Genomic DNA, 25747 nt, shown 5'->3' on the forward strand with positions numbered 1-25747 from the left:
ACTTTTATCTAGATTGAATCTGACTGTCTAGTTGATTCTCTATAAAGTATATTGGAGTTTGCCCATACTTATTGCTAAGCGAAAGATTGGGTGTGGTTGTTAGACCCCGCTTTTTCACAATCAAACATATTTTCTTTTACTTCCATGCAAGATACGGGATTTTTCCCCCTTTCATATCTCTACTCGCGAAATTCTTCAACTGACACACTCCAAATTGACTGAAACACGTTCCAGAATAAATGACGATGCTGTATACTCGTGCATTGCTCCAAAAATAGCCAAAAATCCGAGAATAAAGCCACCATATATGACTGCCCTGTTTTACTCTCCACGTTCTTCCTTTACTTTTTCTTATCGATTCCACACACATACCTCTTCTAAACACGCTGAAAATTAGTCTATGTTGGAGTAAAACTCCTTGCAGCCACACACCAACCTCTGTTAATCACTCACAAAACACGGAAAAACACAACAGATTTTCGTGCCCCTGTTTTGTCGAGATATAAAAAAATCTGCCTCCCTTATTGGTTCTGAACCATAGACCATCCTTGTTTTGATTCAAAAGGTCATTACCAAACCAAATCTGTGAGAAAATCTCGAGAGAATCCCTCCAAAATCAATACATCAGATACGCAGGTGAAAACTGTTTGAATCCGAGTTTCCCGCCAAATCCAGTTTTGAAGTCGTGAAGAAGAGGTTTCCCCCTATCCAGGACTGGGGTACTGACAGCAGTTGGATGTAAATAGTGAAGAGGGTGTCCCTTAGTAATTTAGGTGCACCTTATCCAAAGCTGAGAGTCCGAATAACACGTGTCCTCCGGGTGCCCAAATCAACTTTTCGAGCCGAATTTTCCAACAATGTTTATTTCCAAAAAATACTTGCAAACACGTAAAACACCATAATAAGTACAAAATCGAGTACTAACAATACAAAAAACTGAGGATAACTTAGACACAAAAATGTGTCTATCACAAACTCATAACATAAGATTCAAATATTAATTCTTTTAACAATTATAGATCAATAAAGACATGGACTCTTATTTTTACCAAGGAAGATTCTCAAAACATTAGTTGTAAATCCTAAGCATGGGACATTAAAACATCTAAGCAAGCATGACCCATCAAACGAGATGACAAATCAAAATCATAATTCAATTTTATTTAGTGCAAAAGTCATATAAGAATTAAATATAATTACCCGATTATGATATTAGGCTTCCTCCGTCATCCCAATGGTGGGGTTTAGCTTTTCATGGTGAAAACATGCTCAAAATAATAAATTATGGCTCAAAAGGTGTTTTTATTGAAGAAATTATATGACTCAGCAAATCTGCAACGCTGTACTGGTGTTACAGAGTTCACTGTTACAGAAGGTGTGGCTAACTGAAAATATGCGTGGCTATTGGACTGTTACAGAAGTGTTTGAATATAAGACACTGATTTCCACTGTTCTGTGCAGCTTAATGTTCTTCAGATTAGGGTTTTTGAGAACGACACTTATGATATATCGTCTGCAACTCTTCTTTTTCCTCTTCTCTGATGCTATTGCAGAATCGCTCTGCAGCGATTTATGTTGTTCTAAACCTACCCCAAACTCTCGACATTTTCTTTGTGAACTCCCAGCAGCTCTTATATACACCTCCGGACCAATAAAATCTCCCGTGAATCTTTTGTTTCTTCTCTTCTTTTCTTCCCTGCCAAGTTGCGAATAATCCTCTTCAAGATTTCTTTACGAGTCTTTCCGTCAAATCCTACGTCCCATAATATCTACAGGATAGCACCAACTCAACATATATTGATACTTCCTATTTTTTTCACGTAACTTCCACAAATATGCCAAACAGAGATCGTGTAGAAACTTCCTTCCATGTTTTCTCCACATCGATAATATCTTTCCTTTTTTATGATTCTGAACCACATAAAATCCCTTTCTTTTTGCAACAGACAACTTCCCAGCAAATCCCATGAATATCTCCACGAAAAACTTCCCCAAATCACTGCCAATACTTCACGCAGTTAAACCGATAATACTCACTTCCTATTTCACCCAACACCGGAATATACAGCAAGTTTTGCGATTAAATCAATCATACCATGCATGTTTACTCAATTAAAGTCCATCCCCATGAATATTTGTGATTGAATCTCTTTAAGTCACGTCCAAATTTAAAATCCAAACTCTGGCAGTCGCTGGTTTCTTTTCCCGCCAATTTCTGAAAATTCAAAAGGAGAAGAAGGTGCCCCTTAACAAGCGAGGTAACCTGGGGTGTAAATAGAAAAGGGGTGCCCCTTAGTAACTGAGTGCCCCTTATCTAAATAAGGGGTGCCTTTAGTGATTTTCTCCGGAGAGTCCAAATACCACTTTTCGAGCGAATTTCTCTATGCATGTTTATTTATCCAAAAATACCTACAAAGACATAAATACCAAAATAAGTACAAAAATGGGTATTAACAATATAGAAAATTGAAATCAAAATAGACACATAAACGCGTCTATCATTAAGCTTATAGAGCTTCCCAAGGGCAACAATTCTGCGACAACTAAGCCTGGCCGGCATGTATTTCTTATTCTTCGTTGGGATTAGCTCTGTAACCCTTAATATATGGATGTGTAACTCTTATTTACACTAGTCACATATCTGTGTAATTTTGGGTTCTAATTTTTGATGAACTGCTTTATTTATTTTTGTGCAGTTTGTTTGATGTTTTGATTTTATTGTACGTGAGAGAGGGGATTTGTTGCTGTAGATGGCATTGAAGCTTAGATGGTGAAGATGCAATTCTCAAGTGAATTGCAGGTGGTATGAGGATTGTGAATGGTTATGAACAGGTTGTTGTCGCTACTTACAGGTTATGGAGGTGTTGATTTCAGAGTATGAAAGTTCACAGAGAGCTGTAGGAGTGTGCAAGTGGTACAAATGCAGATTTGCGTTGGTTTGGAATGAACTGGTGTTATTGCAGTGATATAGCTATGAGATGAACGGGAATATCTCAGGTATGCACTGGTTGAAGAATCGGATGGGTTTGAGTTAATGATTCTCAGATAGATGTATGTTAGGAGTTAACATTACAGGTACTGGTGCAGCTACAGTTAAGACAATGTTAATGGAATAGAGGAAATTCAGATGTGAAGTAAGCTCTTTCAGGTATTGATCTCTCTTACAATTTTTCTTCATCATCGTGTTTGTTTGATGAGTTTCACAGTGATTATTCTATATGCATAGTTAGGTGATTTCTTGCGAGTTATGTGTAAGACATTAGAGTCTTAGATATTTCTTTGCATTATAAAATCATGCGTGCATCCGCACGTTAGTTTAGATGTATCCAAACATAAAAACTTTGAGTTATAAACACTGAGGTCTTTGAACCATGTTAGTTTGATGCTCAAATGGATTTTTTTTTTAAAGATGCACAATTAGATTTAGTAATTGCTGAGTACACAGGTCATATGTATGTGTAACTCCTATATGCATGTATAATTCCTAGTTACACATTCTATATGCATGTATAACTTCTCCTTACACTAGACAGATGCATGTGTAACTTCTAGTTACACAAGTTAGATGTTTGTGTTACTCCTTGTTACACATGCTAAAATAAAAAAACCTTATAACCAAAAAATTACACATGTTAGGTATCCAACTCATATGCATGTGTAACTATCAATTACACTAGATAGATACGTGTGTAATTCCAAGTTACACTAGACGAATGCATGTGTAACTCGTAATTACACATGCTAAGATAAGTTCTCATGTGCCTTTTATGTAATCTTTGTTCTATAATTTTGTCTTGCAATTATTCTATAATTTTGTTTCTTTATTTTTTGTCCATCCAACCTAATTCCATGGATGTTTACTCTTGTTTGCAGATGTGCAAATATATTGGAATCGAGAAAGACAAAAAAGGAAGGAAACATTTCTATTATAGGATATAGTGGATTATTTCTAGGATTTCGCTTTACATATCTCGTGTTTTAATTCGTTTATTGTGTTCAAACAACCAATTACTATGATTGCAGTAATTGATGAACAAACAAATTATTGTAAATGAAAATTAAAGTAATACATGTATTTTATGATGAATAACTCGTAGATAACCTTACATATAGCATGTGTAATAAAAAGTTACACATGCATATGGATGTGAAACTTGTAGATACACATGCCATATGCATGTGTAACTTCTGCGTACACATGTGTAACTACAGAGTACACATCTATGTACAAGTGTAACTTTGCGTTACACACTTTATATGAATGTGTAACTTCTGAATACACATGTCATATGCATGTGTAATATCCGTGTACACATCCATATGTTGGTGGTGGTCGGCAGTGGTGGAGGTTAGCGGCGGCGGTGGTGGTTTGACTGGCGGTTGTGGTCGGAGGTGGTTGGAACATCATCACATAATGTTTTAATAATTCTGGGCCTAAATTTAAATTTTATTTAATTATGGGCTTGACAATATGCATAAGAGTATCAAGGTCTTTTAATAATTTGGGGTCTAGATTTAAACTTCTTTTAATTAATGACCTCATATTATGGATTATCCATGGATTGGGCCTTAGCCTGATTTTCCCACAAAAAGATCGTGGACTCCGCGAATAACTCAAAGTGGACCCCCAGGTTTGATTATTAGCTGTTGACCCGACCCATACTCTTCTACTCCACATTGTTTGACCCGATTTGAATCCAAATTTCAGAAGGTAATAGACTTTGAGAAGGATGGTCCTGCCTGCGAAATAGATTTGTGTGCATTGTATCCATGATATCGGATTATCTTTAAAAAGGTGCAGCGCAACAGATTCTATTGTAAGGTGTTTTGAAAACCTTTGACTACTCTCTGTGGATACCTGTCACAATTTAAGATTTAATCAGACTCCGGCAAATTATTTAGTAAATCTATATCTTAGATATTTTATCTACCAATGGTCCGAATAAACCCTGTCATACAAACCAGTGGTATCAGATAAACAAATCAATTAGTGCCAAGAAATGCAATGGCAAAGGTACCCCATGATAAAGATCGAAAGAAAGTAACATGCCGCACAGGATAACCACAAAAAAAGTGATAGGATATAATTATGAGATCTGGCTCACAAGCTTCAGCCACTCTAGTTGTTGGTGGGGAACTGGTAAAGACATAGACATCTTCATTGTGTGTGAAGAAAATTGGATCTAGATAGTGATTAGAAATGCACAGAACAAAATTAGTGCAGCCTTGTTACCAGTTCCCTTGGTGCAGTTGTCTCGCAAGAGTTATTGCCATCATAATGAGGTAGATAGAACTTGACTTTAAGTTACTGTCATTGGTGGTCACTCCAAACGTACAATTATTTTGAGCCACACCAATGATAAATAAAACTAGACATACCCATGTGACAAGTAACTATCACTCTGATTTACGGAATTACTAGTATCGGATTCTCAATATCATTGCCGCTTCTTAGAAAATGAATCTTATACGAGACTGTGATTCCTAGTTACGGAGGAGGTATTTGTCTGATCAAAAATTCCAATCTCCTCGGGCCCCGAACCATAACGACACACCCGAAAAACCTCATCCTCCTATTCAATAATGGAACACGAATAACATCTATCTAGTCCACACAAAACGAAGATGATTCAGTGATTGATGTTTCTGTACTAGTAGTGGGCATTTTTGAAGCTTTTTTTGTGATGCGTCGCATCAGGTCATCATGGACAAGTATATGGGAGATATATGCCTTAATTAGAGAAAAGATATCCTTATTAGGGTGTCAAACTCCGATAATTGTTATCTATACTCATCAAATTTGCCCCTTAATTAGAAAGACATCTTGGGTACACTTTCTTGGTCATCAAATTTTAAAAGTCGTGTTTTCTTTCAACACAGACCTTTCCTTTTCAAAGAACAAAAAAACAAAATAAATAAATAAATTGCGTGCACTGCACCAGGGCCGATAGCCATAAGACTCCAAGTTGGGCAGTAGAAGAAAGTCCATCCAACCTTGGTACTTATGCATGGCAAATGCGTATGCCCCCCACCATTTAGGTGAACCACACCCGACAAAACTTCATCCGCAGCTAGTCGAAGAATTAGATTTATATCCTTATCAATATTTTTAATCGATGGAAAAAAATAACTGCATATTTATAATTTCTTATTTTTTTGGAAAATTACTGTGTACCATACAAAAAACACGGATACTCTCCTAGAAATAAAGCGTTTGATCTAGGCTATGGATGTTAAAAATTATTTGACTTCACCTTTTCAAGAAATTATTTACGGGATTTTTCATGTTAGAGGAAGAAGAATTGTTGCTGCATCTCCAACTTGGTCCGTGCCAAGGGGTGTAAATATGTAAAATTTATTGCAAGATTCCGTCTTGCAAGCAATCGGAAGATCCATTGTCAACCAACATAGATATTGTGAAACACTCATTTGTTTCTAGTATTTTTATTCCGATGCAAGTATTTTACCTTGTTTTAGTACCGAAATTCTATCTTTTTTCTTTTCTTTTTGAACCCCATTACATCTGAAGAGAAGGAGTTGCACTTGTCAATCAAATTAATTTCTGGGACACTAAAATATCATCCAAATGTATCAATCAGGGGACACTTGGGGTCAGTGCCTACACCCTTTCTATAAATCTGTTCACCAATCTACTCCAAATTGCATCAGATTCACTCATCACAACAATAATGGATGCCTTTTCTTCTTCTTTCTGCACCAAGTTCTATCCATATACAAATAAACTCGCTTTCTCTCCTACTTCAACTTCTTCTCAAACTCATCTCTTCTACATCTCAGCTGTAAATGTAGAAGAAAGACCAAAACGTACTACTAATTCATCATCAAGTTCAACCATTAACACTGAAACACCAGTACTAGGAGGAGGAGATCATGCAAAGAAACCAGTATTAACCAAAAGAAAACCAAGTTCAAGATCATTTGTGACAGAGACTCCATCGTTTCAGTCTACTATCTTTAATACATTTGATAACTTCGTTAACAATTTTATCGATCCACCTACCCGTCCTTCTGTCGATCCACAGCACGTACTTGCTACAAATTTCGCACCTGTTGATGAATTTCCTCCAACCAAATGCACTGTAATTGAAGGTAAATCCTAGCTTACAACTTTTTGCACTTCCTAATGACTTGCTTGATCAATTTATTTTCGTAAACGTACAGAAGTTAAAAAAATGGAGAGATGATTTCATATTTATGGGTGTTTGTCTGGAAAATCAGGTGAGCTTCCGGAGTCAATAAATGGAGCTTACATCCGTAACGGACCAAACCCGCAGTATCTACCGCGAGGACCTTACCATCTATTTGATGGAGATGGGATGCTTCACTCTCTTCTCATCTCAAATGGCCAAGCAACTTTCTGCAGCAGATATGTTCAAACATATAAATACAAGATTGAGCACAAGCATGGTTCTCCACTCTTTCCAAATGTTTTCTCCGGTTTTAATGGACTTACCGCGTCTGCTGCACGTGGAGCTATTACTGCTGCAAGGGTTCTTTCTGGTCAGTACAATCCTATAAATGGAATTGGAGTTGCAAATACAAGTCTTGCTTTCTTCAGTAAAAAGCTTTTTGCTCTTGGAGAATCAGATCTTCCTTACGAAATCAAAGTGACACCTGATGGTGAAATTCTCACTGTTGGTCGTACTGATTTTGATGGAAAGCTGTTCATGTCTATGACTGCGCACCCTAAAGTAGACCCGAAGACAGAGGAAGCCTTTGCATTTCGATATGGACCAGTTCCTCCTTTTCTAACATTTTTCAGGTTTGATTCATCCGGGGTGAAACAAGCTGATGTTCCCATTTTCTCCATGACTCGACCAGCATTTCTTCATGACTTCGCAATCACCCAGAAATATGCCATTTTCACTGAGATACAAATAGGAATGAATCCAATGGAGATGATCTTCGGAAGTGGGTCACCAGTTGGGGCAGATCCCAGTGCAGTGTCGAAAATTGGTGTGATTCCACGATATGCTAAAGATGAGTCAGAAATGAAATGGATTGATGTGCCTGGGTTTAATATTATCCATGCTATTAATGCATGGGATGAAGGTGAAGATGAAATTGTTCTGATTGCACCAAATATACTGTCAGTGGAACATACTTTAGAAAGAATGGAACTCGTTCATGCTCTAATGGAGAAAGTGAGAATAAATCTGAAAACAGGAATGGTTTCACGACAACCACTATCAGCAAGAAATTTGGATTTTGGCGTCATTAATCAAAATTTTACCGGGATGAAGAACAGGTTCGTTTATGCAGGAATCGGTGACCCAATGCCGAAGATTTCTGGAGTAGTGAAGTTGAATGTTGGTGAAGATCAAGAGCATAAAGACTGCACAGTGGGTTGCAGGATCTTTGGCCCTGGTTGTTATGGTGGTGAACCTTTCTATGTAGCACGTGAACCTAATAACCCAGATGCAGACGAGGATGACGGGTACGTAGTAACTTATGTGCATGACGAAAATAAAGGAGAATCTAAGTTTTTGGTGATGGATGCAAAATCACCAACACTTGATATTGTGGCTTCTGTGAAGTTACCAGGCAGGGTTCCTTACGGGTTTCATGGAATCTTCGTGCAGGAAAGTGAACTGAAGAAGCTCTAGGCTAATAAGTTGTAGAACAAGAATCTAGATGATCATGATCATGATACATGTAAATATGCATATATGGAGTATATAAATAAATCTATACCTTTTCAGCGTTTGAGCTTTGTAATGTGTTGGAAGATTCCAATTGTTAATACAATCACATCATACAGACACTCCACAAACATGTACCTTCAGCTGGAATATTGAAATATAAGGGTAAAAAAGATTTTTCAAAACTCTGGCATACTGCTTCGCATATTGCAAAATAAGTGGAAAAAAAAAACATATGTAGTTAAATGATTATAAGGTGAAATGAAGAGTGGGAGCTGAAGTACGAAGACAATGTAATGCGAGAAATACATTCAAAACCACATTATTATGCTATCGACATTACAGGTAAATCTTAATCTACAAGAAAGAAAAGTAGAATCCTAAAAAGTCACAATGGTTGGACATGTACCTGTTGCTCAGTAACGGAGCCAAAAAAAATTCACTGTGGGGATAAATTATAGGCTATGTCCGTAAACAAGAACAGAACTACAATTAAGTTATTTTAAGTTATATTGGGAAATTTTCAATTAACTTAAATATCTGTTTTATCTATTTTCTTTTGCTGCTGTTGCTGCGGGTGCAATGGACAGTCTTTCATGTAATGACCAATTTGCCTACAGTAGAAACAGAGTACCTGACCCTCTAACGCTAGAGCTGGCTGTTGCTGCGGCTTCAAAGGACAATCTTTCTTGCAATGACCATTTTGCCTACACCGGAAACAGAATATCTGACCCTCTACTTTCAATGGACAATCTCTCTTGTAATGACCAATTTGCTGACACTGGAAACAGATCACCTGACCCTGCTAGAGCTGGCTGAGGCACAGCGTAAGGCTGAGGCACAATGTAAGGCTGAGGATGTTGTTGTTGGTGATTCTGCCAGCTGGGACTGAGATTGGTCTTTCCCATTTTTCTCTTCTTCTCACTTTCCCAAAAGTCCTCCATATTCACCTCCACATGTGCAACCTCGGGTTGTTGACATTTTTGTTGCCTTCTTAGTTGCCTTCTTTGTTGGCGTTCTCGTTGCAGCTGCAGTTTCTGATCATTTGTCGCGCGCACCCTACGTGGCCCCTGCAGTTGTTGTTGTTGTTGTTGCTGCTTCCACTTGAGTAAACGCTCCAGTCTTTTTTGAGATTTCTGCTCAGGATTGGTATTGGGAGTGGGAGAGTGGCTGTGACTGGAATTGGAATTAAGAGTCGGGCTCCGATTGGGGTTGGGATTGAAAGTGGAACTGGGATTGGGACTGGGATTAGGATTGACAGTGGAACTGCAACTGGGATTGGGAGTGGAACCAGAAATGGAGAACTTGGTCTTAGGGTCTTGCATCTTTGATGGACAATTCTTCACCAAATGACCACTCTCCTTACAAGCAAAACAAATCTTTCCTTCAGTAGTGACTATCGGCTCGCTATATAAATTAGCAAGCGGCCACTTCCTTTGTTTCTTCTGTTGTGGGTTCTGAACAGACTTGCCTGCTTTCCTTTTCTCAATTTTGTTCTCCACTCTATCCCAAAACTCCTTTCGAACAAGTCGCATGAGTTCAATCTTTTTCATGTTCCGGTCTGAAAAAGGATAATATATTTCCAAGAAGGAATCCACGAATTCTCTCCATGTCATTCCTTCACTGACCACAGTGTATTTGTTTATATCCCACCAATGACTTGCCTCTCCCTTAAGCATAGCAGTAGCAAGGGTTATTCGCTGCTTATCAGTAGCACTCATTAAACCTAGTTTCTTCTCAATATCGCTAAACCACTCTTCTGCTACAGCTATGTCCGAAGACCCCGTAAATTCTGGTGGATCAAGTATTTGAAACTCCTTGGCCAAAGAGTCATGGACTGTCATATGCATTCCCTCTGGGGAGCATCCCACTTCATTCAACTGTGATTCCTGAGGTTCCGGAATTTCGTTTGCTACTGCAAGGTAATCTATATTGCATCCATCGCCAAAAGACATCTTGCAACCAAACTAAACTGATACATGAATAGAAACCATCTAATCATTCATAATCAAACGAACTAGCCACCAAATAGATCGAAATAAAACTAAGGGATGTGACCTATCAAAAATTTGTTAAGGGATGGTCGGTTGCTACGACCATTATCGATCACATCACAGGAACAAGCAAAGACAAATAAAGAATTTAAAATACTGACTCACCAAGCAATTACGACTACTAAAAACTATAAAATTTTATGAGTAGGGTGAGCATTAGCACCCCTTGTATGTTCAACCTCAACCAAACTCACATCACAAATCCTAAAAGAACAATAAAAACAACCCGTGTAACCATGCGATGGCGCAAAACACATCCCCTACCAAAAGAATGAATCCTAGAAAGATCAATTACCGCTACCATGTGTCAAATGAAAACGAACTATAAAGAAAACAAGCAAACATGTGTTATCCTTTGGGATATTCCTTGCATTCCACAGAACATAAGCACATTGCAGCAACGTATTAGTCGTCAAGCAACTCAATACTCAATTTAATAGCTCGTGCCAAAACTCATCCCTACCATTACCGGTTAGGGTTTTTTTCCAGAAGTTCGGAGTCTATTTATTGCAGAAGGAATCAATCCCTTCTGACTCTGACTTCCAAACAGCACAATCTCTTCTTACCAAAATTGCAATTTGCAACTGATTACCATCGATATCATCAAGCAAAAAAATCCAATCTTTTTCTCCACAAATTAACTCCAATTTCAGACCAACAAAGTCGATTTTTTTCATTCAAAAGTTATTACAGATTATTGGAAAACGAGGGATAAGAATTTCTAATCTTAAAGTAGAATAAGAAATGGAAAATCCTAGCAATCAGACATCAAATACACAAAATCCTAAAACCAATATAACCAATTATATTTTGCCCTGAAAAAATCTGAAAAATGAGTCGAACTTACTTACAAGATTGTATCGAGGGGCTTCTGATGCGTTATCTGATCATCAAAATTACAGCCGATATACGTTAAAATATTTCTTCTGGGAAAAGGGCCGTTAAATATCGAGTCGACGAGAGATTTTAAGGTCTGTGGAAACAGTTACACGTAGAAAACCTAGTCAAATACGGGTCAGGACCGGTTTATTCGGTTCCGGTTTCAGATCCTTAACAATATCCGCTGGGTAGGTAGGTAGGACCATAAACCGAAGATTTTAGAAGAAATCATCAGACGTGTTAAAAATTAACATTTAATCCGAAAGTTGTTGGGATTTGGACGTTCTAGTCCTATCCTCTCAAACCTAGTACTAGGAGGTCCAAATTTGCCAGGTTTGAAACGGGTTGATCCTTTTGTTAACGACTCAGTCCAAATCTGATTTTTTCTAAGACGAAAATACCCATGTGATAGATATATACGAGTTCTTCTGGATTAGTTTGGTTTCTATTTCTCTTCTCCATTCCAATGTCGAGATAGCTCTCAAACGAAGATTTTTTTTTCTTCCTAAAACCTAATTTTCTTGACCTCAGAACGAATATTCAATATCGAAACATAAATTTGAGAATCAAACAAACACATTTTCGTTTCGATTCAACTTAGTTAAGTTAGATCGTCATCATCAGTACATTTCCTTGAAGATTAACTTGAGCGAAAAAGTTGATTTGACGCAGTTTCAACATTTTAATTCGAATATTTCAACAATCAAAGCGATTTGGAAGATAAGTATAATCTATGCTTATTATTTAATTTGGTGTAAATGTCAACTCATCGATCTCAGGAATTTTTTGTGATTTTGAAAACCTAACTACTTCGTTTTTTGTTAATACTAATAGTGTTGAAGGTGGTGTTGTTATTGTTGGATTTCCTAGTACTGATTTGATGACTGTTAGTGAAGCCGCTAGTGATTTTCCATAAATGGAAGCTAAGATTGATTTAGTTGGTACTGTCTTTGGGGTAAAACGTTCGACGGTACCTATGCCTAAGAATATTTCTCTTGTTAATGATGGATTCTCTTGTTCTTCCCCTAAAATGCAAGGTAACGACTTTAATTCCATCTCATTTTTCTCCCACTTTTTGATTTAGGGTTGATTTCTGTTGAGGAGTTGGTTAGATTATGCTTTTTGTACTTGAAATTGAAATGTGTTCTGCTTTCTCTAATTTTGATTCAAGTTTAGGGGTAATTTAAGTGAGGTGCGTTCCTCTTACTGGAAGCATGAATGATAATGAGACTTGTATTGTAAAATGGGATTGGGGGATTATTGTATGCTTATAGTAGAGTGAAAGTGAGACTGTCACATTTATGCACAGTGGATTATATTAGCATTTCTTCTCATTTGTTTGGCATTTAAGTTGGTTACGAACTGTTAATACCCGGTAAAACTAGTCACTGCAGAGGGGTATTATATGTTCTACTCTTTTTCATTTCCTTAGGACAAAAAAATAAATAAGTATGTACACTTAAATCATAGGCATATAGCTGATCCATACTCTGCCTTGATGTGTTGCTAATTATATTTACAAGAATAGACAGACGTGGATTGATGACTTAAGCTCAACTTCTTCTATAACCATTATTATTAGTTATTAATGAAAATAATCGTGATTTGATATCTTGGTGTTTGGTAGTTTAAGATTGAGCATCATCCCTCTGTGTCAATGTTAAATCTTTTGAGTGAATTATGGTGCTTGGAAATGTGTAATTATATCATTGCAATAAGAATTGAGTACACAGTAATACACTAGGAGGACATAGTGCACGTCAAACTATTACGTGCACATGCATATGGTGTGTGGATTCTCTTCGTGTTGTTGATAACTAGGATATGCCAAGTTAGTATTAGTTGGTTGTAATTTTATTTTTTTTGCTATCCCATCACTTGAAAGCTACCAAAATAGATTTTTGTCTTTTGTTTACAGTTGCATCCATTATACTAAATAGTCTTGAGTACTAATGACTGGAAAATTTAAGATGTGTTTGCACTATCATTTTTCTGGTGTCATAGGTTTGTGTAGATTATGTTCATATACTAACTCATGTAACATCACAATTTCTTGTTATGTTTATTAATTAAAATCATTAATTCATTTAAATAAGAAAATAAATAGGAGTAGTAATTTGATATACATTTACTGTGCAGTGGTTTGATATTTTAACAAAACTGTAAAAATCGTGAAATTTTGCGCATTTATGTACCGGCTATATGCGATGTACATAGAAGTGCACTCTTTTTTGTCCTTGTTATAAGAGGTGTATATGCTTGTACACCACTTATTATATGACTTCTTGTATATCCACATGGACTATTTTTAGTTTTACATATGAAAAACTTGGCTTTCCTCGTGATGAAATGGGTATCGTAACGATCTTTATGACTTCTTGCTGATATATTACCTCATGTTATTGTATGCTTGCATTAATTCATTGGGATAAATAAGGGTAGATTCATTTATTTATTTCTCTTTTTTTTTTTTCCAGAAATGGCCGAGAACAAAGGTCATGACTACTCATCTGGATGGTGGGAATTCTTTTTTGGGTTCCACAATTCGAAGCCGAGACGCAAAACGAAACATTTAAAGATTCTACCCTTTATTTGTTTATTTTATTTTGGATCTTGGTTATTCTATTTGTTTGTTGGTAAGTACATAATTATATAAAAGCAATCCAGATTCCTGCACCTTTAGTATTATTGCGTTCCTATTTTACTCAAATTAGAATCTCTCAGTGTGTGCTGCGATGTGTACATAGTTGTACACATGCTGAAGATTAATGTGTACATAATTATACACATGTTTATTGGGTGCGATTTTTAGGTGCTGATCGGTAATTCAGGAATAAGCTTTGGTTAATGTTTAATCCTTCTACTGGTAATTATTACTCGCATACTTTTGTTTTGATTTTCAAATTTAAATTCGACATGCAAATTTGATAATGGTAGACTGGAATTTATATCAACAGGTGAAACACTATCGTTGGATCGCAATTCAAGATTTGTTATGAGGTCAGTACCAGTTTGGCTTTTGTTCTTTTTAATCATTTTTTCCACTAAATTATCTACTTGCAACTCCCGTTGAGAAGTTTCATGTGAAATTACTTAGATTAATTGCTTGTTTAGGATATGCCCAATTTTGTATTTTTCTTCTTCTTTTTGTTGTAGATTTTTTATGTGTAGACGATTCAAGTTGTTTATGTGTATAAACTTCTGCATTTTGTTCCGTCTCATGAATATACGACATGTTTTATGTGCATGCGGATGTTAGATTTTCTATATTTTGTACATGTGTACACGGTGTACACTACTATCCTGTCTCATTGATATATGGCATGTTTTATGGGTATGGATGTTGGATTTTCATGATTTTTGTAGATGTGTACATGGTGGTACACCACCATGTGTACATATTTGTACACCTATAACATAAGTATACATTGTCGTACACATATGACATAATTACATGTGTACATAGTATCCCATCTTAGGACTCTTAATCAAGTTGTAATTTTATTTTTAAAAACAAATATTTCTTTTTCTTTATTTAATTATTAATAAATGTAATTTAAAAATTATAAAAGAAAATGAAAGTTATTACAAGAAAAAAAAAGTGAACAATCTTTTTTCGTTTTTTGGATGTCGAATCAGTGATGCTATGATTCACTGGATGTTGGTTACGACAGAAATCTTAGGGTTGTCTGATTGCTCCAATACTGTCAATTGTATCAATACTTCTCCAGCAAGCAGCAAGTCAAGCATCTTTCCACTATAGCACAACGTAGAGATTGTAGAATCAAGGTCAAGTGCAGCAGTAATTTAAACTAAAACCCAAAGTCGTTGATGAACTAGATCTGATTCACATAATATAAACACAGGCTTGCTATCAATCCAGCCAAATAATTATATCTACTGTAGCTTTATAAATGTTGCTTCTATTTGACCATAGGAACTTCCACCAAAGGATGCAACCCAAATTGGCAACAACCTCTCGAATCTCGGTAAGATATACAACAGAAAAGATCATTCAACAAAAATATTGGTAAGCATATATTCTTAGAAGTACGTAAGAATTAACCGGTGTATTTTCTCGTACACCAGTTATATGGGTACATATAAAAGTGCACCTTTTCTTTCGTGCTTGTTACAGGTGTATATGCTTGTACACCTTGCTCTTGCTCTTAGAGCTTCAATGGAGGAAGAGAGGGCAAGAAAGGACGTTGCTGCAAGGACTGCAGAAGAAAAAGGAGGTGGACAGGCTTCAAGTTCACATGATACAACTATGACTGAAAACGCTGGCATTATGTCTGATAAATATAATATAGGCGATTTGATGGCAAGTCTCATGCTTGTTACTGGTTGTCCTGGGGTTGAATCTGTGGTTAGAAACATGATGCAATTTATGATTGTAATGTGGTTTTCTGCAGTGAAGGAAAGACGTGGTTGGTTTGATTAGAATTTATGCTTGCTCGAGTCTGAAAGAAGATGGTGTTACTGAGATTTCAAGGGTGTTAGAACTGTTGATTTGATGAATATGAGATGGAGATAGTGTTGTTACTTTGTGCGATTTAGAGTCTGCAGTGAGTAAGCTGATAACGAAATGAAGAAGCGTTGTGTATTGTTGCTAGCCGAGCAATTACAGGGTATGGATGAGCTGCAGCTGGTTATGAAGCAATTGCAGGTGATGCTATGGGAAATTTGGAAGAATGGGTTTGCTTCTATGTTGCAGTACAAAGAATGGTGCAGCTGAGTATCTAGTGCTATTGAGATGGTAGAACTATGAAGTGGTGATCTGGTGAATAATTTTGAAATGCCGACGGAGTTGCAAAGATGAAATCTGAAATGTGTGGTGTTGGTGGTACTGAGGAGCAGGAATTTATGTTGCTGTTGGATGGGTAGTGCTACTATAGAGAAGTGCAACTAAGATTGGAAAGCTATAGAAACGGATAAAACATTTGAGTTGAATGGTTGAGGTGCTGTGGTTGTTTGCAGCAGCAGGGTGAACAGTGGAGCGTTGGAGCTGGTGTTGGTAATGAGTTTGGGTTGTAAACAAGTATTTTTTGTAGATGTGTACATGTTTGTACACCAATGTAAACTATATATGGGTACTCTTTTTGTAGCTCTCGGAAAGAGCTTTCCCAATATATACAATTTGCGAATTTTGGACAAACGATTCGAGAGATAAATTGATTTTTATTTTTTTATATATTATTTAAAACTGTTGACATCATCGTGAGTGACTTTGGACTAAACTGATGTTTGGACTAAATTGTAAACCAAAAGGTTATTTGTGTATTTTCCATAAAAAATGTCTAATTTGTACCTAGTTCAACGGGTTATGACTAAATAATATATTTGGATGGGATTTTGGACTAAACCATATTTTTCCCTTTAATCAGTCTGTACTATGCTGCTAGAATAAGAATTAAGGTTTTCCACCTACAAAATCACCGAGCCACCTCTGTAGCTATAAACCAATTACGAGGATCTAATCAGACTTGAATCATGTAAGTATCTCAACTTCTTCTTGATCATCATCTTAAACCCCTGACCTGTAATTTGCTGCTGTTTTCATTTTGAAATAAGTAGCTTTCCCACTGTTTGGTGAAATGCCTAAGAGAAATATTTCATTTTGGGATGTAATGAAGTAGATAGAATGGTGTAGGATGAGAAAATTTCCGACCCACTGTCCAGATGAGTGGCTTTTGTTGGATAAGAACGTGTATCGATTTCATTTTCTGTTATGTACTAGTTTATCATGTACTTTAATTATTATTGGTTTGTTATTAGTCTAATTAGGATTCAAATTGTTAAACCAATCCAACGTATGGAATTGGTGTATGTTGGAGTCCATCTTGTATTACCTAGTTTCTAGGTATCTTCTTTAGGATTTTCTAAAGAAGTTACAGGGGGTTACGTGCAGTTATGTAACTTCCGTTCTATGTATGTGTATATGTATATATCAAGCAACAATGAATGAAGGAAGGCAGAGAATTATTATCAAACAAAAGTGTTAGTCTTCTAACAAGGAGGTTTAGTGTCCCTTGAATGATACTAGAGGTCCGGCATCCCTCTGACGATATAGAAACTATTCCGCCAACCATTTTATCATCCGTTTCATCTTCACTGATTGTCAAATTCATGATCTGTTATGCGAGTACATAGCATTTTCATGTAGTTATTGGTTTACCAGAAGGTTTTTCTTATATGATTTGTTATTTTGGAAGTCCCCACAATGTCTTAGATTAGTGATCACTAAGAGTGTGTCTAAGCTGAAAACAATAGTCACAGTGCGTAATTTTTATTATTTACAAATTAATGGGATGGGTGAATGATTTTCTGCAACTCGGCAGTGTCTAGTGAGTTAGCTCTTTGGTCTTTTTATCCCTGTTGCTGTTTACCTTAGTTACTGTCACTGGTAACGGTCATGCCTTTATAGTTTCCAAGTGAATTGATGGTGGAAAATTTTGGTAGGAATCATTAGCAAAACCTTATAGCTTTTTTTATCTTAATTCCATTCCTTTCTCAAATTTCTCTAACATTGATTTATTGAGAGTCGTAATTGATTTTGATTTAGGGTCAAATTAGATGTCTAAATATGGTTATTGTATTATTGTCCTTGCAGATATAGTGATTCTCTCTGAGCCGACATGGCGATCCAACTTAGCTGCATCTTTCACTAATATCTGGCATAACGTGAATGTGACAAAATCCGAAACATAACATCAACTCAACCCTTATGTTAGTCTATTGCAGCGAGAATGCGAAATCATTAGTAACACAGAGAAAGCAATAGAGTGCAAGTATAGATGGGTGAACCTGAACATCCTCGTCGGCTCATTCTCCATGATTTTGTTTCCCTCAATCTTTGCAAGGTCTTATTTTCTAGCTGTTTCTCTCTCTAAATTTCTAAATTCTGTCGTTTAACTATTTTATTATCTGAACTTGAGTTCATACACAAGAGCTGTTGTACAGTGGTTACAGGCCTAATGTTTTCTCCACCACTCTGTCTCATCTCATTGCAACCAACTGTGGTCATCCCGTCATTCCTTGTTTCCATCAGAGGTAATCAATATTACTTCTCTGTTACTCATTTTAATACAAAAATAATTGATCAGGTATCTATTATTTTATATTCATCTCCATGATACTAGTTTAGTGATAGTGTAACAACAGCTATACCAAATTTAAAATAAATTTGAAATAAATGAATAGCGTACAACAAGTTATCATCTTTGGGTCCCACACTATAGCCTCTTAAAACTTAATCCGGCCATCACCCTTCTTAAATCTAATGTATGTGCTGTACATACAAAATACAAATCTAATCTCTAATATTTATGTAACTTGTGTGCCTTCTCGAGACAACCGTTTAAATCCAAGAAACTTCCTTGTCTAAGTGTATCAGGTCCAATACACACTCCCAACTATTCTGCATTCATGATTAAAGTCTCACCTCTTAAGTATGTAACATTTACGGGAATTAAGTAGATTTTCCTAGATGGTGGTTAGAGTTAGCTGTGAAAGACTATGATGGTGATGAGCATAAGTTAACCGAGATTGTTGCCTTTCATTATGGTGATGAACGAACGTAAGTTAACCGAGATTGTCTAGTATTTCTGAGGGGTTTAGCGGTGCTTATTTTTAGTGCTGTTGATGAAACAATTTATTAAATAAAGAATGTGTTGCATCAAATTATTTGAAGGGTGCTATTGAACTTGGTGTTTGGTTTTGTTAGGGCTCTAGCAGGAGTCAAATGCTTTTTGTTAGTTCATTAAAAGATATATTGGAAATGTAGGTGCATGTTTTAGTCTAGGTTTATTTTGGTTAACTGATTTTTGCTATCGAACAGCCCTCCACTCATGTGAGTACGAAACAACTAGAATGAATTACCACAGATGACCTACTCAACAATCTCAGAACAAATACCTACTACATGCCTGTTGAGTGTTGACATGTGTAACATGCTTTTTAACTACTGTTTGTCTAGAAACCGTACTGCTATCAGAATAAAGAGAATTAGTAAATGAGCATGTTAGATGGTTAGCACCCCACGAATTAGGCCTATTGTAATGTCTTACTTCTTCAAGTTGATTGTATGATCACAACAGCTGTCAGGTCTGGGAGCTGAATAAAATCAATGTTTTACATCATTTCTTTTCTTGTGTGCCTAGTAAGTATATGATTGGGAGCTATTATGTAGGTAATAAATCATTAAGAATAAAAAGAAACAACATTAATCTCATCCGCCAGAATGTGAAACTTTTCATTTTAAGCAAGCATTGTTAATTTAATATGTCGGTTCTTGGTATCCCTAAGCAAGTATTGGATGGCATAGTGATGATAACAGGTCCTATCTGAAGCAACGAGATTTTGCGGTCCGTACATAACTTAATGGGAAAAATACATGTTACAGATTTAAAATTTTCCATCTAAACTTACTAGGTATCACCCCGGCCTACGGCCGGGGCTCAACCTCCTTTAGTTTTTGTTTGTTACCTGGTCGGTGGTTCTGTATCCACCCACAACCTTTTAGTCTGTAAATTAGCCGGGATTCAATCCCCGGTGCTTAGTTAGTTGGGCTATAGTAATATGTTTAGTAGTTAGTTATATGAAAGAAATTTGATTTTTTCGTATTTTGTACATTCCAAATGATGATTATCTACCACAGTAAGAACTTTGTAGTTGATATTGCTTAGTATTTTTTGTCGTTGTTGCAAGCATTGTGGATAGAAAACAAAAGTTTTTTAACTTTGTTGGGATGTAAAGATGAAGCTAGCTTTAGTTCTCCATTAGCATTTGCTTCTTTCATCTTTTCTTTGCACATTCTCCATGTATAAGAAGGCTCCGTCTTTCTGTCTCCATGTGAATATTAAGCAATTCGTATTTTCAAGGTGTTATTGTCAAGTAATTTGAAGTCATACGTATTTTCTTTGAACTACTTAAATACTTGTTATTGTCAAGGTGTCTTACATAGAAGTTCTTAAATATAAATTAGGAAATACACTCCTCTATAACACTACTCCTTTTTGTATGTTTGGTATAGCCTTTTAAAATTCTATTTGGAGCTTGTTTTTATTATTTTTCTATATATGTCTGGATACTTAACGTTAAATAAGTTCTTATTCAATTAACGTTGTGAGTCTTTACAATTTTAGTCTTTAAAACCATATCAATACGTTTTTAACTTTTGTATGAATTATTTTTGTAAGTTGTTGTAAATGGATGAGCCTAATTACAGAAATAAATTGGTGCTCACACTTTGAGACACTTCTGTAATTAGACACTTTGAGCCTAATTACAGAAGTTTAGTTCTTAGAGCTACAACCGTTTCCATTACCGTTGGTGTCGATGCACCCTTTAGCGGCGATGGTTAACTTTTGGAAATTTCGGAAGTCTATGCTTTACGTCTACGATTACTCCATTTATGAGTATCTTTCTGAATAAATATTGGATGTGAAGTTTATTGACTTGGTAAGTATGCATGATCTGATAAACAGGTGGCGGTTTGTTAGGCTTTTGTGAAGAATTATCAAGCATATCATGGTTTGCATGAAACTGTAACTATTGTAAATTTTAGAAGTACTTCACGTTAGAAAAGTATATAAATGAACGTTTATAAATAGTCATTCGTTCCAAAAAAAAAAAAAAAAAAAAAAAAAAAAAAAAAAAGAAAAAAAAACATACATTAACAAAGTAATCCATGATGATAGCTAAGAAAATTCTTAGAGCTACTATGGAATTTAGAATTTTTTTTATTACGGATCAATAATATTTTAATATATTTTTAAAACTTCTCATCGGAGTTAGTATTTAGGTTCATGATTTAGAAGAAAAACCGGGCAAGTATAAATCAAAAGCTATTTATGCCATCCATCAAGGATTCGGCTTACGCTAAATTTGTCCTCTTATTCTTTCTTTTGGTTCCACAAATTATTCATCTTCTAACGTTGTCAGTTGATATACTGCGCGACTCGTATATCAGTATCTTTTCTTTATTGCATGGTCGGTTGATTGATATTTTTTGAATTTGGATGGTCTATAGAATCAAGTATTATAAGGCACGATGGTGTTTTCCCACATCGACGGTTCTCTACAGTTTGGGCACATAAAATACGGTCCAGATCGTTTGACTATTAAGGTTTGAGATATGCAATTTAGAGACAATGTTGTTCTACTACATCGACGGTTATCCATAGTTTGGACACATAAAGGACGGTCCAGATCGAAAAGCTATCGTGTATCTGACATACCATTTATCCATTTAAAGGACGGTTACACATTAGGTAATCAACAAAAGATGTTAACAGATATATTTTTTCATTTATATATTTATAATAGACAAATATATTTATCCATTTAATGGACGGTTACGGATTAGGCAATAAATGAAAAATGTTAACAAATATACTATTTTCTTTATGTTAATGATAAATGAATTTGGATGGTCTATAGAATCAAGTATGAATGAACATAGAGTGTATGGGACGATATTACTTAGCACCAGAAATTTCTCAGAACAAAGGCCATGACACTTGCTGTTTTAGCCGGAGGTGTTTGGTTTTCCGAACAAAACCATTCTCAACAGCTAGTCAAATCAAAACAGACTAAACCAAACAAAGTGGAAACATTACCTGGTACTTTTCTATATTCGAGCAAGAGACGTACAATAGCAGGAGTGGTCACCAAAATTAGTGGTATGGTATTTTCTAAGTTTGCTCTAGATTTGAGAAACGAATGTGAACGGTTTGGAAATCATCGTGAGCTTTATATAGGCTAAACCCTTGATATGCAGTAAAGCCTAAAATATTCTTAGGAGAAAATTCTGGAAATCTGGGTGTAGGGTTTGAATGATTATAGGGATCAAATGAGAATCTGTAACGGCTTTGGTATTTGAATGAATATGAAATTGAAATGAATATTGATATTAGGGTGATTTTGATAATCCAGCCGTATCTGTAACCGATGTATCATTTTCTTTTGAAGATGATCATTAACATAAAGAAAAAAATATATTTTAGGGATCCATCATTATCATTAACATAACGGTCCGCGAGTTATAACCCCAGAGGTGTCACCATCCTTCCACAAAAAACCCATCAAAACAAAAGTAACACAAAAACCCCATCAAAACAAAATTAACACAAAAACCCCAAATTTAAATGTTGGTTTCATCAAATTTTATTTTGGTTTCATCAAATTTTACGATGAAACCAAAATAAAATTTGATGAAACCAACATTTAAATTTGGGGTTTTTGTATCAATTTTTAAAAATTTGGGGTTTTTGTATCAATTTTGTTTACGATGGAGTTTTAATGGATCCCAACATTTGAGTGGGGTTTTTGTACCACAAGTTTAGTCACCTTGGGTTTTTATGACTAGTTTTGTTAACATAAAGAAAATAGTATATTTGTTAACATTTTTCATTTTATTGCCTAATCCGTAACCGTCCATTAAATGGCTAAATATATAAAGGAAAAAATATATTTGTTAACATCTTTTATTAATTACCTAATGTGTAACCGTCCTTTAAATGGATAAATGGTATATAGATACACGATAGCTATTCGATCTGGACCGTTCTTTATGTGTCCAAACTATGGATAGCCGTCGATGTAGTAAAACAACATTGTCTCTAAATTGCATATCCCAAACCTTAATAGTCAGACGATCTGGACCATCTTTTATGTGTCCAAACTGTAGAGAACCGTCGATGTGAGAAAACACCATTGTGCCTTATAGTATAGATAACGCCGTACAAATAATTATCAATTATTTTAAAACGTCTAAACTCCGTTGACAGTTGGATGATTATTAACACTGGAACAAGTACCCCATAATTTTAACCACCTTGTTGATGGTTTAGGGAATATGACCTTATGAATTCGTAAGTATACCTCTAACAGTGTTCTATTTTATCTGTGGATAAAGGCAGTCTGCTATCTGAATAATCATGGGAAGGATTTTAAAGGCGGGGTTTTCCACTTCCAAGAAGGGGAACCTACAAACGTTGTGCCTATGGCTGGGGTAAGTGCAAATTATTATAGCATGGACACAGATATTATGGGTTAGACTTGCTCAAATAATGCTATAGCTCAAAGTAAACTAGATTACAATTTTGTTTATGAAATTGTCAATCCTTGGAGGATGGAATTCTCATTGCTGAAATAGAAAGACAATTATTGGTAATTAGCATATTTTATTTTTCGTCAAGTACCTCATTATCTTCATAAGTCAACGATTTGGTGTACTCTTTCAGGACTTGGTGATCTACACAGCTGACAGTTGCAATATCCATTCTGTAGATGAGGTAGGTATATCTTATGTGCAGCTTTATCACGTTATATTAGTGCGTTCTCTTTTGACTGGTTGTTTCTCATTGTATAACAGATCATTGAGGGTGAAAGATTAACGTTGACTTTATGGTTCAGCCGTGATAGTTCCCACGATGAGGATGTTAAACTCATTTCACTTTTATCACGAACTCTGTTGTCCGGTAGTTTAGATGATAGACCATTTCCCTACCTTCCATTGCCAGCATCAAGTAACATGTACTGGTTTTTTCAAGACCAAGCTTATCATTTTGTGCCAGTATTCGTAAAATTAATGATGCGGCATCAGACTCATCATTTCATCTCTCGGAGCTACTGATGGAGCCATTAAGGTTAGGTAGGGAAAATGAGTTTATTCAACAAGGAATTTGTCAACGGTTTGCACGCTCTTCAGGTATCATTTTCATCAAAAGCTTGACCTTGAACCTTCACATTTGGAGGTGCACTTAGATTTCTTGCGATAGTTTCAAAGTGAACTTTATGTTATAGGGAAAGTGATAACCTGATTTTCTTTTCACAAGTGAGCCTGTTTCTGCTTTTTGGATAGGTAGTGCAACTTTACTGCTGGAAAGCCACTGAACTACCAGTAGTGAATATCATCAGCGAAGAGTTCAGAAAACTCACGGGATTATCTTGTTCATTGGAGGACTTTAAAAATGACAGGCTAAAAGTGATGTTTCTAGGTGATCAGCAACATGTACAATCAGTTTTTGGCTCTGAATCTTCTGACGAGAGAATGCAATCTTCCTTTAATTGGGGACACTTCGCTTCTCTGGTTGCTGCTTGGGAAGATTACAGCCATCAGTTACATAAGGAATTGGTTAGGAGCTTACCGCACTGGAAAATTAATGTAGAACTCATAAAAGGTGAAAGCAATTCGGAGATTGCTGAGATGAGAAATAGAAGAAAAGATACGAAACAAGACTGAAAATTAAGTTGCAGGAAGAAGAAGTTGATAGAAAACTAAGTTTGTTTTCAATAATAATTGTGTATGTCTAAACTTGAAACATGACTCGACTTAATTAGGCTTAACATAGCCGACTTGAAAACTAAATAAAGAAGTTTAACTAACGTAGGAAACAAGTGTTTAACTAAAAGTGGAACTCTTAAAACTATAACAGGAAAATAAGAAAAGACTAAGTTTATGCTGCAAGATATTGTGCATGTTGTACGTCATCAGTCCCCCCTTCTAGAATTGAGCTTGTCCTCGAGATATCTGGAAGCAACAGAACCTCATTATCTCCATGGAAAGTGAAAACTTCTTGAACATTGAACACATTGGATATGTTCCAATCAGCTGACCATATTTCTTAACCAATTCTCCTTTTTTTAAAATCTTAAGGCGTTTGTGTTGATCTGCAGCTGCCTTATACTTTGCATTTGACTCCTCAATTTTGTTCTTAACTTCATGATGAAGTTGAGAAGCTCGTTCAATCATTGAATCAGCTTTTGTATTTGAGTTATGTAACTTAGGAAGCACCACAAGGTCCAAAACATGATTAGGAACTTTAGAATATACAATCTCAAAAGAAGTCTTACCAGTAGTCACAGAGGTATTAAAAGCAAATTCCATATGTGGTAGGAGAACATCCCATTGTTTGCAGTTGTCCATGCACTTGGCTCGAATTAAAGAATTAAATTTCCCAAAGATAGGTTAACTACTTCTGTCTGACCATCTGTCTGTGGATGAGAAGTAGTACTAAACTGTAATGCAGTTCCAAGTCGCATCCATAAAGATTTCCAAAAGTAACTCTAAAACTTTGTATCACGATCAAAGGTAATTGATTTTGGTACTCCATGAAGAAGAACAACCTCCTTAAAGAATAAAGA

At 35.9% G+C, this 25747-nt stretch overlaps 2 protein-coding genes and 1 pseudogene across 5 annotated transcripts; 2 read left to right on the top strand and 1 right to left on the bottom strand.

The window, feature by feature from the left end:
- Positions 1 to 6646: 6646 nt before the first annotated feature.
- Positions 6647 to 8785, top strand: LOC113275558 (probable carotenoid cleavage dioxygenase 4, chloroplastic). The gene is made up of 2 exons (XM_026525091.1): positions 6647 to 7110; positions 7240 to 8785. Exons 1-2 carry the CDS (start codon positions 6690 to 6692, stop codon positions 8625 to 8627), a joined length of 1809 nt encoding a protein of 602 aa, XP_026380876.1. The 5' UTR covers positions 6647 to 6689; the 3' UTR covers positions 8628 to 8785.
- Positions 8786 to 8944: 159 nt separating this feature from the next.
- On the bottom strand, positions 8945 to 11671 carry LOC113275559 (PH domain-containing protein DDB_G0275795-like). 4 transcript variants are annotated; one of them, XM_026525092.1, is made up of 2 exons: positions 11569 to 11671; positions 8945 to 10635 (listed from the first exon to the last, which is right to left on the bottom strand). In XM_026525092.1, the coding sequence occupies exon 2, from the start codon at positions 10616 to 10618 to the stop codon at positions 9371 to 9373; it is 1248 nt and encodes a 415-aa protein (XP_026380877.1). In that variant the 5' UTR covers positions 10619 to 10635; positions 11569 to 11671; the 3' UTR covers positions 8945 to 9370. The 4 variants fall into 4 exon arrangements, with proteins under 4 accessions (XP_026380877.1, XP_026380879.1, XP_026380878.1 ...); XM_026525094.1 differs by having other exon boundaries at positions 8945 to 10630; positions 11569 to 11668; XM_026525093.1 differs by having other exon boundaries at positions 11565 to 11668.
- Positions 11672 to 16965: 5294 nt separating this feature from the next.
- Positions 16966 to 24845, top strand: LOC113272551 (annotated as a pseudogene).
- Positions 24846 to 25747: the final 902 nt, after the last annotated feature.

The sequence above is a fragment of the Papaver somniferum genome, chromosome 4 (genome assembly GCF_003573695.1).
Source record: "Papaver somniferum cultivar HN1 chromosome 4, ASM357369v1, whole genome shotgun sequence".
Lineage (NCBI taxonomy): Eukaryota > Viridiplantae > Streptophyta > Magnoliopsida > Ranunculales > Papaveraceae > Papaver > Papaver somniferum.

Bases quoted from the DNA above. Each gene is read 5' to 3' on its own strand.
- LOC113275558 (XM_026525091.1), top strand. From the start codon at position 6,690: ATGGATGCCTTTTCTTCTTCTTTCTGCACCAAGTTCTATCCATATACA. The intron at 7,111-7,239 runs GTAAATCCTAGC...CTGGAAAATCAG, and splicing joins CAAATGCACTGTAATTGAAG to GTGAGCTTCCGGAGTCAATA.
- LOC113275559 (XM_026525092.1), bottom strand. From the start codon at position 10,618: ATGTCTTTTGGCGATGGATGCAATATAGATTACCTTGCAGTAGCAAAC.